The 16,718-nt window shown below is 33.5% G+C and overlaps 1 protein-coding gene across 1 annotated transcript in view; it reads right to left on the bottom strand.

The window, feature by feature from the left end:
* The window catches only part of LOC110114907 (AP-2 complex subunit alpha-2), a 47,122-nt gene that overhangs the window by 11,000 nt on the left and 19,404 nt on the right, over positions 1 to 16,718 (bottom strand). The window contains exons 11-14 of the mRNA XM_020847950.2: positions 10,866 to 10,947; positions 10,664 to 10,752; positions 4,197 to 4,302; positions 4,041 to 4,106 (exon numbers count right to left, since the gene is read on the bottom strand). Of these exons, the coding sequence (XP_020703609.1) occupies positions 4,041 to 4,106; positions 4,197 to 4,302; positions 10,664 to 10,752; positions 10,866 to 10,947 (343 nt within the window). The remainder of the gene's footprint in view (positions 1 to 4,040; positions 4,107 to 4,196; positions 4,303 to 10,663; positions 10,753 to 10,865; positions 10,948 to 16,718) is intronic.

Raw genomic sequence — 16,718 nt, 5'->3', positions numbered from 1 at the left:
AATTATTTGAATACTTAGGAAGTAGCCAGAAAAAAATGGTCTTACAACTTAATCCTTTAGACTAAGATGTCTGAAGGTTTAAATTTGATTATTTGGGATTTAGGATCATTGTTATTTATTTAGTAATTATCCTAAAACGTGAGACTTACGACTTCACTTAGAAGTAGCCCGATAGCGGGTCTTACAACTTAATCCTATAAAATATGATGCCTATAGGTTTAAATTTGATTATTTGGGTTTTAGGGTCATTGCAATTTATTTAACAATTTTCCTAAAACGTGGGTCTTATGATTTCACTTAGAAGTTACCCGCTAGTTGGACTTACAACCTAACCCTATAGGTTAGGATGCTCGAAGGCTTTAATTACTTGGGTGGGAAATCCTACGATAAAAATTCCACATGCTTTCAACATAGGAATCATAATTATTATATCTCAAAACATTATTTAAAGATGCAACTCTTTCTTGAGGCTTTTGCCTTAATTTTTCAACAAGAGTTGTCCATGTGACTAGATTTGGGTAGGGACTTATGGATTTCATTAGAAAGTGGCCCAATTAGTGGGACTTACAACCTCTATTAAGGGTAGCCCAAATATTTCAGTTGGATAGGTCTTAGTGCTCCCTTAGAAGTAGCTTAATGATGGGTCTTACGACCTAGCCCTGTAAGCTAAGTGGCCCGAGTGATGGGTCTTACAACCTAGCCCTATATAGACTATGATACCTGAGTGAGGGGTCTAGGGTTGTATTATCACCTAAATATTTCCCTCAAAGGTCAGATTTACGACTTTTATTAGAAGTGGCCGGTGTTTTAATTGAGGATTAAGGGTTAAGTCAATTTTTTACCTAAAACTTTCCCGTAAGGTCGAACTTACTGTTTTCCTTTGAAAGTTGTCGGGTTTTACAATCAAGTACTAATAAACAAGGTTGCCTAGTAATTTAAATTTGATCATGTGTTTGTATAGACAGTAGTTGTTTGTACAATATTTAAAAATTTATTCCGTACTTATTTAAGTTGGTTTGAGTTTGTGATTTTCACACTTCGGGGTTTTGACACTAGTGTCAGTGTTTAGTTGTTCTGTGCTCGTAGAGTCGTACTCTTTTTCCTGCTATAGCAGTCCACTACTCTACTCATTTTCTGACACTGTAACTTTATTGGTTTTTTAAGTACTTAACTTTCTTTACTTTCCAGTACTTTGTTCTACCTGCAATAGCTTAAATTTATCAACATTCATTTAATTTATTTATGATATACTAACTCTTCATTTGTTTATTTGTAGGTGTTCGTAGTCAGTAGTTGCAATAGCCGAGGCTTGCAATTACAGAGGATATATCCCACTAGTAGCTGTAAGAGCTCGTATAGGGGAGCTTTGGAGAGCATGCAAAGGAGTTCAATTTGAGTGTGTTGAGTTGTTAGTATTGTTATTGGAGAGTTTGAGAGTTTTTGTTTTGAAGAGGTTGTACAGTTTATGAGGGTTTGTTCAGATTTGGAGAGCTTGAGAGTTTTGGAGAGTTTAAAAATAATATTGTATGTGCTAATTAGTGGAACTTCCCCCTTCCTCTTTTTTTTAATGCATTTTTATTTTATAATTGTTCAATTAATTGATAAATTAATTAACAAACTAATCAAATTTAAATTTCAAAGCTCTCTAATTTTAAAACTCTCAATTTTTTTTCTAAAAAGCCCTCGGATTTGAAATGCTATCGAATTTTAAACTTATTCTTAATTTTTTTTTTAAATTAATCAATCAATAAATTTTAAATTCAATTTATTTAATTAATGAATTTCAATACATTATATAATTGATTAATTAAAATCCAAATTGCATTGCTCTCTAATTGTTTAAAAAAAAAAGTTCTATAATTTTCCAAGAAATTTCGACAGCCTCCCGGCGTCTACTCTCACCGAGGGAGAAATCGGGATGGCACTGCCGTAATTTCTTCCTACCCGGACCTAAGGTCGATGGCGTAGGGTCTTCGATTTTAAACCATCCCACCAGGATCTAAGATCGACTGCGTGGGGTCTTCAAATTTTGTTTCATCCCGCCCAGATCTAAGATCAATGGTGCGGGGGCTTCAAATTTAAAACCATCCGCCCGGATCTAAGATCACGGCGCGGGTCTTCGATACTTGCTTGCAAGTCTCTTTTTTTTTTTTTTAATTTCTTCTTCTCTCTTTTATTTAGATATTTATAATATTATATTAATAAAATAATATATTTATGATATCAATATATCATACTATAAATTATTTATATATAATATTATATATTATAATTTACATATAAAAGAAAAAAAATGTAGCAGCGTCGGTTGGGCATGATTTAATTCGGCTTGTTGAAGGATCATAGTCGAACAATAACAAAGAAAGCCGAATAAATAACTCTATGTAATCTCTATACCTCCTACAAAGCAACAAAATCGAAAAACGAGGGAGCCGACTTCGAGCAGCAACTAGGAAGTCAAAGTCGCGATTCATGCGACTTCAACACCTCCTGCGACACAAGAAGTCAGAAAGCAACAAAGGAGCAGAGGAAGCGACTCGCGCAATCCCTACCATCTACGAAGCAACGAAGTCGGGCAGGGACAAAGGAGCCGAGGAAGTAACTCACGCAATCTCTGCACCTCCTGCGAAGAACGAAGTCAGACAGCCAAGGGGAGTCGGTGCGTGCGGCCTCTACGAACCGAAGCCAAACAATGACGATGGAGCAGAAGGAGCGGCGCGTGCAATCTCTTCGCCTACTACGAATAAACAAAGCCGAACAACAACGACGAAAAGAGAAGATGAATGGCGAACCCTAGACACCTCCTGCGAAGCAAGAAAATCGAACAGGAACGACGGAGTCGAATGAGCGAGAGCGAAAGTGTAAGTCTCATTTTCTCTAGATTTCTTCCTTTTTATCACTTTGGATTGTCCGATGGAAGTTCCTGCTTCATTTCGACGCTAACTGCTCGGTGTGTGGCCGATATGCCGTTTGTTTTGAAAATTTTCTATTCTATCTTTTTTTGTAGTCAACAAGGTTGTGTGGTTTTGACCTGGGTCTGGATTGACTGGTGGAGGCAGGATCGGGTGAGGGTGGTCGTGTGCGTACAACAGGTCAGGTGGTAACACAATTATTCGCACATGTTGGTGTGACCGGACAGGCAGAAGCAGGTCATCGGGTCGGAGGCCAAGGTCTATGTGCGAGTTGGAGCGAAGAGGCTGGTCGAATAGGGCTGTCACGCACGGTTGTGCATGTCGTATGGTGTTCGGTCGGGGATATATACGGAGGTGGGCGATTGTTTGGGCTTGGGATCAAAGGTCGTAAGCGATCTTGCGTGTGGCTGAGGAAGATGAGGAGCGATCGGGCTTCTGTCCCAGTGAGCGGCACAAAGAGACGAGAAGAAAGGAGCAAGCAGTTTTGTGAGTTTGAATGATAATAAAGGAGCGGGTTGGGGTGTTTTGTGCATCGAGGTAAGTTACAAGAATGAACCATTGCTTCATTTGGGAATGAACCGCATGAGGTAGAGAGCCGAGGCAGGTGTGTTGCTTTGTGAAAGTTGTTTGAATTATATATATATATATATATAGCAAAATATTGATCAATGATCCCTATATTAAAAACAAATTTGAAAAACAAATATATATACCCCAAGCACGTAAAAAAGAGTCCCTTGACAAAATACCACAATTTATTTGTAATAGTTCTTGTGGAAAAGGCTTTATAGTTATTGATATGGTGAAGCTTTTCATAAAAAATGATCAATTTCATTCAATGCTAAGAGAGACATGAGTCACAGATGCATGGTCTAAAAGAGATAAATAGCAAGAGAATCATATAGAATTAGTTTCATATATGCTAGAAGCTTATCATGACTATCGAGATTTGCTTCATCTCAACTACTTAGCAGGGATAGCATAATCCCTTCATTTACGTCCATAATTTTAAGCATTAGTTAAATTGTGCAAGAATCTATGACCGCTACTAATATTTAAGTCCAATCAGTTACAGACATCGAATATAAGAAGAAGAACATAAATGGAAAAATAGGAAAAGATGATCACCTTGACCATTGTCTCATGCAATGCGGGTTTGTCAAGATAAACTCTAGCCTTAGCTGCTGCATATGGCTGAAAAACATGGAAAAAAAAAATGACAACTTGATAAAAGAATCAATGCAATACATTTACCAGGAGCATTCAAGGAGAAATAATTTATACCTGTAAATCTTCATTATTTGTGACAAATTGTACCACCCGATACCATATGTCATCACTAACAAAGTCTCCTGCTTTGTCAATAAGCTGAAGTATAACATCGACATACCTATAAGTAATAAATAAGTAGAAGTAATGACCAATATAAGCTGAAGCATTAAAATAGAAGTATTTGATAAAACAAGTTCAGACATTTGCAAGATAATGTTAGACACACAACTCATCCACTTTATTGGAGACAGAGAAAGACAGTTTGTGTATAAGCAGGCTTACATTTTATAGTTGAAATTCAACTTTTATCAAGCTTGTGTAATTAATAATAGTTGTGGTTTAATTTTAGATTTGTTGAATCCTTATCTAACTTAAGTTTTTTTTTTCCTTTTTTAAATAAAATGTCATGTAAAGACCAAGAGAGAATTTTGTCAAGATAAATCATTATTAGATGAATTGGAGATTTTAAGAATTATGCAGATTTATAACTAATAAAAAATTCTTTGACATATGATAATGATTAGTGATATTTTACACTATAAATCCATGATTAATGATGTATGACATTAACAGGCAAAGAGTAAGCATTATCTTTTATAATTTCATGGGTACACGTGATTCGGTGATAGTTTACAGGAACAATCCAAAGTTATGCTGTTTTTGTTATGAGTGTATAAATATATAATGCACTCCAAGATATTTTAAGACAAGTTCCCTAAATGCTAGCAAGATTATAATTGAGAAACAAATTGTGTTATGTAACTTTACCCTTAAGGTATAATTAGGTTGTGTTTTGATATCAGTCTAAACTAAATGATTTGGTGCTATATACATATATATATATAATAAAAGATATTTTTTTTGTTAAGAATGTGTCGATACTTCGACATTGAAGTTGAAGAGTTGGATCTCCTAAATTTGAAGTGGGCAGTATCTTTTTTAGACTGGAGTAATACTTCCTTTAACCTAAACCAATACATTTAATTGAAATGTTTATGTTTCATGATCTTTTGAATAAGTATTATTGCTATAAGACAAAATTGTAAATTGTTACAAGACTATATAGCAAAATTTTACAGATTTATCTTTCTCAAATGATCATTTATATTACCATGAATGATGTGTATGCCTTCAAGTTATGTTTCAATTGTTCAAGTAAAGCATATACTATACTATGCAATATTCCTTATAATAGATGTTGTTAGTTGAAGATGTTACTGTACTGCACACTGATGACTTTAATCTTTCTGCCGCATACAATAGTAGGCATATAACCCCTATCTTGTTTTGCTAACCGAGAAGCATAAATTAGGTTTGTGTTTCGATGGAGCTCCTTAGATGATGGTATCAAGCATATACGCTCTAGATAAGCTACGACATGATAAGCTAGTTAAGTTAAATGCTATGATGAAGTCATTGTTCATAAATTTGACTATAATTTAATGATTATGATCATTTCTATTAGTGAATTTCTTTACATCTTTAATTTGATGACTGCCTCTATTATTTCTTCTTTCCTTTGAGTTACCGTACTTTATAAGCTATTTACCCACTAAATTATATATTTCTATATAACTTAACCCATTAGTTGATAAATATTTTTGAGTAATTGGATCATAGAGAATCTTTTCATTACAACGTGTGAGAAGAATCTATTGTTAGGTCTATAATAAGCATTATAATGTAAAATATAATAAATGTATAGTAAAACATAGTTTGCATCCTTTTCCTTAAGATGTATATTATATGCCAAATGTACTATTTTAATATGCTAATTAAATTTTTTGATTTAGTGGCCCTTTTGTGCATTTTAATATTTATGTTTCAAAATTTTGTTATAAACTATTATGAAAGTTTTTCAAGGTATGTAGAAAACTTCACTCTTTCATCCAATTCTTTGTTCTACCTAAACACTCCAAGCTCTTCGGTCAGGTCATGACGCAAGAGATGCATCAAGAGAACACAAGAGAAGAAAAATAATGTCTTAAGAAGAGTAATATACATGCGTATGCCTTGCAAAGTGCTTTGCTTCAGGCTTCATAAACCATATTGAACATGGTTTTCAAGTATGCAAATAGAGCTAGGGGAAGTTTATAAGCAATGAAAAGTATGTCAATATTTATAATTACAAATAATTTATCTGTATTATCTCCAAGAAAGAGCATTATGAACTTTTATAAATTTTAGGCCTATCAATCTGTTCAAAGGTGCTAGCAAAATCTTTGTCAAAACTATCACCAATAGACTCGAGAACACTATATCTAACTTTGTTGATGCCTACCAAGGTGCTTGTATGTTCAATAAAATCACAATTGATTGAATTTTGGTGGCTCACAAACTTATTCACTCTCCAATCAAAAGTAAGTAAGAATTCTTTCTATTGAAGCTCATTTAAAAAAAAAATTAACTTTCGTGATTGGCATTCATGATATCCATTCTGCGAAACAAATTCCATCCCCTAACTTCATTGGCTGAATTAAGGAAGCTATTCTGCATGCCAACTCCTTTCTTTCTGTCAATGGTATTCTAGGCCCTCAATTCAAATGCCATAGAGGGTTTCATCAAGATGATCCTATTTCATCATTTCTTTTTAACATTATGGTGAATGTCTTACACAAAACGCTAAGGGCTACAACTATTAATAATTTAAATGATCGATATCATATTAATAAAGAAACTTTGGCAATTAATAATATTTAGTTTGTTGAGACACTCCTCTCTTATGTGGTGCAACAACATTGCAAGTAGACTATTTTCAATACATTCTTGACCTATTTAGCAAATATTCTAGTTTTAATATCAACTTTAATAGATCTTCTCTAATCTATCTTCAAGATATATTTGGTCATGGAGTGATGATTCCGTCAGGTTACCGAATGCATTCGGAAACCAATAACAAAACGCCACGTCACTAAAGTGTCGGTATTGTGCTCGGTACACTCGGAATGATCGGTATTTTTACCGGACGCAATAAAAATTCTTGGTCATGATAATAACCTAGCAAAGATCTTGGGATGTGATGCAGAAACTGAAGGCCTTGGGAGTGCTGTGGAAACTCTTGCTTGTAAATAGTATGGTATCGCTATTGGTCCCAACACCATTCATAAATCTTTTAAAATCCAATTATAAAAAATAATTAGAAAAAACTTTTTAGTTGAAATGGTAATTTCTTTCTGGAAGGGAAATGTTGACTCTTATTAACTATGTTATCACTATATTTTCTCTATACTATTTTTGTTATTTTTGGATACCTTCCTAGATAATTGAAAAAATTGACAACACTAAAATAATTCTTTTGAAAGAATATTGTAAATTATAGTGGTATCCATCCATTCATTAGAAAAAAAAAAGACCTAAAAAAAATCGAGGACTTGGCGTGATTAACCTAACATCTTTTAACATTTCTCTTCTTGCCCTAAGGATTTAAAAAACTATCAACAATGATGATTCTTTTTTTTTTCTTGCAACATTATTATTTATTAACAAAAAGTATTTTAAGCCTAAAAATCCAATGGACTTCTGGATAAAAGTGCTCTTTGAATTGCTCTAGCTTCATTAATGGATTAGCAAAACAATTCGACCATTCTACACATTTTGTAAAGTCAGGAATCAAAACTCCATTAGATTTGGAAAGATAAATAAAATTTAAATGTTTCTTCATTAATTATTTTTCAGTGAACTCTCATGGTTAGCTTAGATTCCTAATTGCAAAGTTCTCACTTACCTAAGGTTGGAGGATTCATTGGCACGAGATCATTCCATCTTGGTTGAAAGAAAAAATCAGTCATATATATTCATGACTATATCCAATTTCTCTTAACATTTTCATGATTCACTGTATTGGGTAACAAAGAAATTTTCAGTGTGAAATCCTTCTATTGTTTTCTCATTAATGTTGGAATTTCTTGTATCAATCGTAAGTGGACTTAGAAATCCATCATTCCACTTAAGCTCTCTACTTTAACCTCGGTGGCTTTTCACAACAAAATTTCAAGCAAATCTTTCTTATTTAAGTTGAATTTGGAGCATGTTATACTGCATGTTGCATCTGTTATCTTCAATATTCCTCAAATGCAATTTTATTAATTTTATTTGGACAAGAATCTTACAAATCTTCAAAATATATTCTGAACCAAAATGCATCACCTCCTTCACCTCTAGGAGAACCAATCATGTTCTAACTAGAAACAAGACATACTTGGAAAGCCTTCTCTCTATCTACTTTATGGAATATATGGAATGAATGAAACATGAGAGTTGTTGAGTACCGAAACATTCGTGGCAATAGAGAGATATAGGGTTTAGCGTCCTAGCTTTATACGAAGATCCAGCATATATATATATATATATATATAAAAGAGGGGTGCAAGAGTAATGAGAGACACCAAAAATTTTACGTGAAAAACCCTAAAAAGAGAAAAACCCATAAGGCTTGGCCCAGTTAAAATGATTCTACAAGTGTTTGTAGCCGATTACAAATGATACCCTTCCTCCAGGGAAGACTTGGCTCAATGTAACAAATATACATCATATAGAGTGCATTACATGGTGAGAGTTAAAAGAATCCAGTGATATGAGCGTTATTTTCAAAAAGAATGTTGGATTGTTCGTTTGGACGATAGGACCGTAGTCGGGCAACTGAGATAGAGGGGACCATTGTCTGGTGATAAAGGTCGGAGGGACCTTAGTCGGCGGGTGATAGTGGTCAGATTGACCTCCGTTGGAGGGAAATGGAGGTCGCAGGGATCGTAGTCGATGGGAGACTAAAGTCATAGGGATTGTAGTAGGCGGGCGATGGTATTCGGAGGGACCGTAGTCAGCAGGGGACGATGGTCGGAGGGACCATAATTGACGGGCGGCAGAGATCAGAGTGGCCAAAGTTGGTGGACGACGGAGGTTGAAGGGATAGTAATCGGCGAGCGACCGAGATTGGAGGGACCGTAGTTAGCAAGTGACGGAGGTTAGAGGGACCGTGGTTATTAGGCGACGATTGTCGGAGGGACGATAGTCGGTGGGCAACGGTGGTCAGAAGAACGGTAGTTGACAGACGATGGAGATTAGAGGGATGATTGTTAGCTGCCGAAGGAGGTCGTAGGGACCGTAGTCAGAGGGATCTAACTTGGAGGGCACCGATGGTCCGAGGGATCATAATCGACAAGTGACAATGGTTGGAGAGACTGTAGTCGGCGGGCGACAGTGGTTGGACGAAGCCCCCCAAATAAAGGTTTGACGACAATGGTCAGGAAAAGGTCCAGCAGCGGCAGCCTGGTGGTGAGGGTTCGTCGGTGGTGGTGTCGGGGTGGAGCTCCAATATGCTTTAAGCCTTAGAGCTCTCTTGAGTTTCTAGCCCAGAGTCTAAGCCTCCAAAAGTCCTAGCCATCTCCTTCCATGGTCCCCCTCAAGTAGATAGTGGAGGTCTATTTATATATTTTGAGAGTAACATACTTCATAAATATATAGAAGATCCAAAACAAATTTGGAGTGCTCCATCGAACGGCTCATGTTAATTCCTCTAATCATAAATCGTTTATTTTGTATTTTTGTATTTAAGTGCCGTAATGATGTTGAAATTGAGTGCTATTGGACTTGTTGGATTCGCCTCAATTCGACTATAAACATTCCAAATTTGGAAATCATTTGGCTATCCAATTACTGCTTTGAAGCTTTGGTCCTTTGATTTGGCCCATTTGGGCTCGAATTGGACCGATTTTGGTTCATTGGGTTCATCTCATTGAACCGTTCAATTTGACAGTAAGTTTGTTGAAATCTGAGTTTGGATGGTCCCAAATATAATTTTGGAAGTTTCCAATTCAAATATGCATCAAGATTCGTATTGAATTAAGGCAATTTTGTGATGTGTCAAGAGTTTTTCAAGATATAGGAAAAAATGAGGTGATTTGGTATAATATCACCTCTCTTGTTGACTTCTAGATATATAATTGTAAGAAAAAAAGTGGTGACTAGGATTGTATTAACAAATTTGCTTAGAAACTTTCGCTCGATTTTTTCCTCTAATTATTCGTATGCTTTTCACAAATTGTATCTCCTCGGAAAGTTTTTCTTTTATTCTTTATTAACGAGAAGGGTCTAAGCCCACCTTTCACCTAAAAAATAAGGAAAAAAAAATCAACTTCATATCATAACATGATACGCTAACACACCGACCAATTTCAATTGGGTTGGCTCAATCAACTTAGGCAAAGTTCCAGCACACGCAAATCAACTTGCACTTTTGGCATGAGTGCAACAAAATCCTTAAGAACTAGCGTCTAAACCTACAAATTTCTAAGTTGGATTCTCTTTGGATGGTTTTATAGTTGTACAAAAAAACTAGATGATGTAAATAAGACAAATAAATAGAAAACTGCATTAAAACATTAGTAAAAAAACCCGAGGCTTAAAAAAAAAATCAAAAACTGCAAGTGAACTATCATAATCCCTAAAAGCTATTTGAGACCCAATAGGGCGAAGTACCCAACCAAGATAGATTTGGAGCAAATTTTTCAGCCAGAATAGCTGCCTTCAGCGCCAGCTCTTCACGCATAGCAAATTCCGCAGTGCTGAGATACTGAAAAAGGAATCATTGAGGATTTAATGTTACATGACTTACATCCGATCCTTTTTAAAACATCTTAAAAGTAAAATTTTGACTGCCTGACATGCTTGGCTGGTAAAGTGTACCTGCAATAACTCCTCGACAATATCCTTTGCATTAGTGATATCACACATGCCATATAGTAAATCAAGTGATCGCCTTCTTATGCTGCGCAAACAAATGAAAAATGAAACACCATGAAATATAACTAATAAATCAATGTTCATCAATAATTATTATATGAATCTTCAGAATTTAATGAAGAAAAGAAAGGACTCTTAAGTCATGAAAAAAAAAAGGTTGAACAACCTGTCCGTCAACACTTCAACAGAAATGGAGTTCAGTGGCAAGATATCAAACATTAGAAAACTGAAAACTGTGTACCATATAAATCTCATAGAAGGGGACAATAAGCGAAAATGGAGAATATTCAATGCCAGTTGTATTCCATCAAAAAGGAAATCAAAAAAAAAATTTGGATCTCCATGTGAACAAAAAAATCAAGCAGAAAAAATTTCATTTAATTGGGGAAGCTTATGAAGAAAGAGAAAAAATAGCCTTCAAAATGTTACATTGGGCAAAAGAGAAAGGTCCTGTAAAATTTGACAAAGATTTATCTCTATTAATCAATAATGTAAACCACACGAAGTTAAGGTTCGCCCTTTCATTAAGCAAGACTATCAAAGTTTTAATCCATAGTTTAGGATTTAAACTATTGTATTCTAGTTGAAGTCGTACTAGAAATGGTGTATGTGTGATTATAGATAAGAGTCAGAAGGATAATGTTGTAAAAATTAATAGGATTGGAGATAGATTTATATCTTAAAAGATTGTTGTTGATACTAAGATTATTAATATTATAAGTATTTATGGTTATCAAGTAGGTTTGAATATGTGTTCAAAATTTTAAACTTAGAATAATTAATATAAAAAATATCTCTTGAAGAAAGAATTTTTATTAGAGGAGATTTAAATAGATATGTTGGCAAAGTGATAGATGTTTTTATAAGCATTCAGGGTAACTAGGAGTTTGGAACGACTAATGAAGGTGACAAGACCATATAAGATTTTGCTACAGCTTATAATTTCGTAATTACTAATATCTAATTTAAGTAAAAAGATGAACATCTCATTACTTATAAAAATGGATATAGTAAAACTCAGATTAATTGTTTTCTTATAAGAAAAATAAATTGTTTAGATTATGAAGATTGTAAAGTTATTTCGACTGAAAGTTTATATACCCAACATTGCTTATTAATTTTGAATTTTATGATGAAGAGACAAATATAAAAAATAAAGTAAAACATTGTTTCAGAATTATATGGGGGGATTTAAAGAATGTTTACAAAAATATTTTTGATAGTAAGATTCTAAATCTTAAGATTTTGTCTATGCATGAGAAATCTCATGTTATGTGAAAAAAATAACTAGTGATATTAAAAAAGTTACAAAGAATGTGCTTGGAGTATCAAAAGAAAAAGCTCATAATAGTAAATATAATTTGTGGTGGAATCAAAATGTGCAAGTAAAGATGAAAAATAAGAAGCTTTGTTATAAAAACTGATTTAGATGTAAAAACTCAAATAATTGGAAAAGTTATAAAGAGACCCATAAGGAGTCTAAGAAAGCAACATGCAATTCAAATATTTTAACTTTTTATATTTTCTATAATAAATTAGATATTAAAGAGGGCGATATATATATATATATATATAAGTAAATATATATATATATATAAAAGTTAGCCAAACAAAGAGATAAGAGTAGTAAGAACTTAGTTCAAGTGAAGTGCATTAAGGATGAAGATTAAAAAGTGCTTTTATTAGAAGGGGTATTCAATAAAGGTTTATGAGATATTTTGCTAAACTTTTCAACAAAGATTGTGAGAATACGATTAACTATAGAGACCTAGCAGTCTAGCACTCTAAATGAAAATAAAGATTTTTATTTTTATTGACATATTAGTAAAACTGAAGTTAGAGAGTCTTTAAAGAAAATGAAGTATGGAAAAGTTGTTGGACCTGATGATATTCCAATAGAGATGTGGAAATGCTTAGGAGATGAAGGAATTTATTGGCTAACTAAACTTTTAAATATTATTTTGAAGACTAAAACGATGCTGAATTAGTAGACAATGAGTAGGTTGATTCCTATTTTTAAGAATAAAGGTGATGCATAAGATTGTGTGAATTATAGATGAATTAAGTTAATGTGTCAAACTTTAAAACTATGTGAGAGTTATAGAGCATAGGTTACAGCATGATGCTAATATTTCACAAAATCAATTTGGATTCATGCGGGTCTACTATGGAAGCTATACATTTATTGAGAGGTTTAATGGAGAAGTATAAAGAAAATGAGGAGGATATAAATATGATATTTATTAATTTAAAGAAAGCATATGATAAAGTTTCAAGAGAAGTGCTATGGAGAGTTCTAGAAAAGAAAGGGGCTAATAATGTTTATATTCAATTCATTAAGGAAACGCATGCAAGTGTTGTTACTTGTGTTCAAACACAAGGTGGTTTGGCCAAATATTTTTCTATTTCAATTGGATTACATCAAGATCGGCCTTAAGCCCATATCTTTTTGCTTTAGTTATTGATGTAAATAAAGGGGGGGTCAACTCAGGTCCAAAATAAAATGAATTTTGGCTTCTCTTGAGTCTACTATTTGAGCTGAAATTTTAGCACATTTATGAGCTGGACTTTAGTTCATTTATTGAACTAAGGGTTAGCTCATTATTAGCTAACATTTTAGTTCATTTATTATCTTACTTTTTATTAAATGTTATTTATAGTTTTAAAGTCTTCTTTTATGATGTCTCTTGGGGTTCCAAAAAGGGCTTTTGGAATCCCAAGAAAGGTGTTTAGTATTCCCATGCATGACTCCTTGGTTTCCTCCATGGTTTCATTGCATTTGCCCCCTTGGATTCCGGCCGGCTGCTGGTTTCCCGTGACCGTGCCCTCTTGGTTTCCGCTCGGCCTCCTTGGCTCCCGCGGCTACCTCTTCGGTTTCTTGGCTTGGGATTTATTTTTAGGTGTTTTAATGTGTGATGTTTAGGTTCTTGTGTTAGAATTAATGTTTGTGTCTTTTCATATTCTCTTCTCATACCTATATATATGAGATGGTTTGTAATGTTTTAAAAGAGTGAATGATAAGTTATTTTTGGAAGTTATAACCTGCGGGTTTGCTTTGAAAATCCTGCGAGCTCTTTCCAACCTTCTTTCTCATCCCCTCCGGAAATCCTGTGGGCTCTTTCCAACCTTTCTTCTCGGGCTTCTAACATCTTTCGTCTCTCTACAAGTGCCACTCCACCTGTATCTTTCTTCCAAGTGCAGCAACTTTAGGGTGTCGTCATTTTGTTTGCAAGAGTCGTTTGTATTGTTGTAAGTTTTCTTTTGTTTAGTTTAAATTGAAATGTAAGAGTTTGTTCTTCCTTTTCTCGTCTTTAGTAATTTCGTTTAAAGTCTTTGTTGTGTCGTCTGTTTTTCTTTTTGCGATCAAGAGATATAGGGTCCCCTGTATTTTTTGACCGCATCAGTTATGGATGTTCTCACTAGACATTTGCAAGAGGTTGTACCCTGGCGTATGCTTTTTCCTAGTGATATTCTTCTTATTGATGAGACTAGAGAGGGAGTTGAAGGTAAACTTGAATTATGGAGGTCAACCTTAAAGTCTAAAGATTTTCATTTGAGTAGATCTAAAACCGAATATATGGAGTGTAATTTTAGTAGTAATAAATCTAGTGGAGAGATTGTGACTTTGGACGATCTAGTCATTAATAAGAATACACGTTTTAGACATCTTGGGTCTATTGTTCAGAGTGATGGTGAAATAGATAGGGATATTCTTAATAGAATTCAAGTTTGAAGGTTGAAGTCGAGGAATGCATCGGGCTTGTTGAGTGATAGAAAATATCCCCTCAAACTCAAGGAAAAACTCTATAAGATGGTGGTGAGAATTGCAATGATTTATGGTGCATAATGTTGGTCATTAAAAGAGAAGCATAATATTAAATTAAGTGTTGCAGAGATGAGGGTGCTCAAGTGGATTAGTGGATTTACTCTTAGAGATAGAATACAAAACGAGCACATACGTGAAAATGTTGAAGTAGCTCCAGTGTAAGATAAGATTAGACAGAATCGCCTTATATGGTTTGGTCACATAAAATGACGGTCTTCTGATAACCCCATTAGGACAGTAGAGGTATTAGATTTAGCTTATGTTAATAAAGGTAGTGATAGACCTAAAAAGACTTTGTTAGAAAATATTAGTAATGACCTTTCTTTATTTGATTTAAATAAAAATTTGACTCTTAACAGGATATAAGGATTTATATAGCCAACCCCAAGTAGTGGGATAAAGGCTTGATGCTGTTGTTGTTGTTGTAACCCTACAATTCCATTAGAAAGTTCTATACTGTAAAATGAAGGAAAAAAAAAGACTTTCAAGATTCAAAGAAAGCATGTGAAATACATTATTAAAATTATAATGTAATCATCAGCGAAAACATTCAAATACAATACTTGGAAGAACAAAAAAGTTAAGCAAACCCAAAATAATTGAGTAAAGACAGCTTATTATATCAGATACAAGTTTGTTCATCTGCATAAATCTCATGCGAGAATGAAAGAAGATTGGGATATCAATCATCTTTTTTTAGTAATGCCAATAAGACTAAAAAAATGGCCAAAAGTAAAGCGGAATGCAGTTAGAAGAAATAAATTATTTTGGAAGAATATGAAGAACAAATTATTAAAGTAATAATGTGTATCATAAATTGATACAAAAAAAGTAGAATTTAGCTCTAAAGAAGATACGTAACAATAAAGCTTGGACCTGGATTAAATATATCTTGAATTGAAGGAGTTGATGCAATTTTATTAACAAATATTTTCAAAGAATTTTGAGGACTAAGAGAATGCAAATGATTGGAGAATAAGCATTTTGGTGCTAATATTTAAGAACAAAGGAGTGTACAAGATCGTGATAGTTATACAAGAAAAAAACTTATGACTCAAACAACTAAATTATAGCTAATGGTACATGGGCTTAGAAATTTACGTCTGTTTCGAAAAATCATTCAAGCCATATGAAAGTGATTTTTATATTATTACAATTGATGAAAAAGTATATAAGTAAGAAAAGAACTTCAAAGGATTTTATTGACCATAATAAAGTTATTGAATTATTACTAGAATATCAAGTATCCATTCATAAATATGTAGTCTACTTACAAATGTCTCAACTTACAAAAAAATTAGTTGGAATTCTAAAATCATATTTGAAAAAATTCAATACTCTAACATCACTTTAACTAAAATGCATTTATAGGCAAAATAATGAAGACATAAATTGATTCATAAATAAATAAATTGTGTATCAAACATCAATGTTGAACCTAAACATTAAAATTTTTTACTTATCTTCTTGCTTTTATTATTTACCACAACTTTTCACATTCATACCCAACAAAAAGCAAGGTTGTGAAAACCAAACCGAACATCAAACTGGAAGAATAATAGTTTCAAGGTTCAATAGTTCAACCAAAGTTAAGCCGGGGGTTGAACCGGATGATGTAATAAGTATTAAAACTATTTAAATAAGATTTAAATGATATAATAATATTGTAATAATTATATAATCAAATAATTTTGTGACCAAAAAATAAATAGAATTCATGCATAATTAATTAAATTAAAAAATATATATATATATGTTGTAAATATGAAAACTTTCAATATGGTTATTGATGCATGCATATTTCAATTTGTTTTAGTTTTTCATTGTAATTTGAATATTATAGTTTTTTTATATGTTATCCTATGATGGAAAACATCCAATGATCATGAGTAGGTTGAGCTTGGCTTGGCAAGCTTTGGGTGTGTTAGCTACTTGGGTTCTTTAGTCTTTGGGTTGCTGGTTGCTTTTCG

Source organism: Dendrobium catenatum, unplaced genomic scaffold, assembly GCF_001605985.2.
Source record: "Dendrobium catenatum unplaced genomic scaffold, ASM160598v2 fragScaff_scaffold_133, whole genome shotgun sequence".
NCBI classification, from domain to species: domain Eukaryota; kingdom Viridiplantae; phylum Streptophyta; class Magnoliopsida; order Asparagales; family Orchidaceae; genus Dendrobium; species Dendrobium catenatum.
This window is presented reverse-complemented; position numbering and strand designations above follow the sequence as displayed.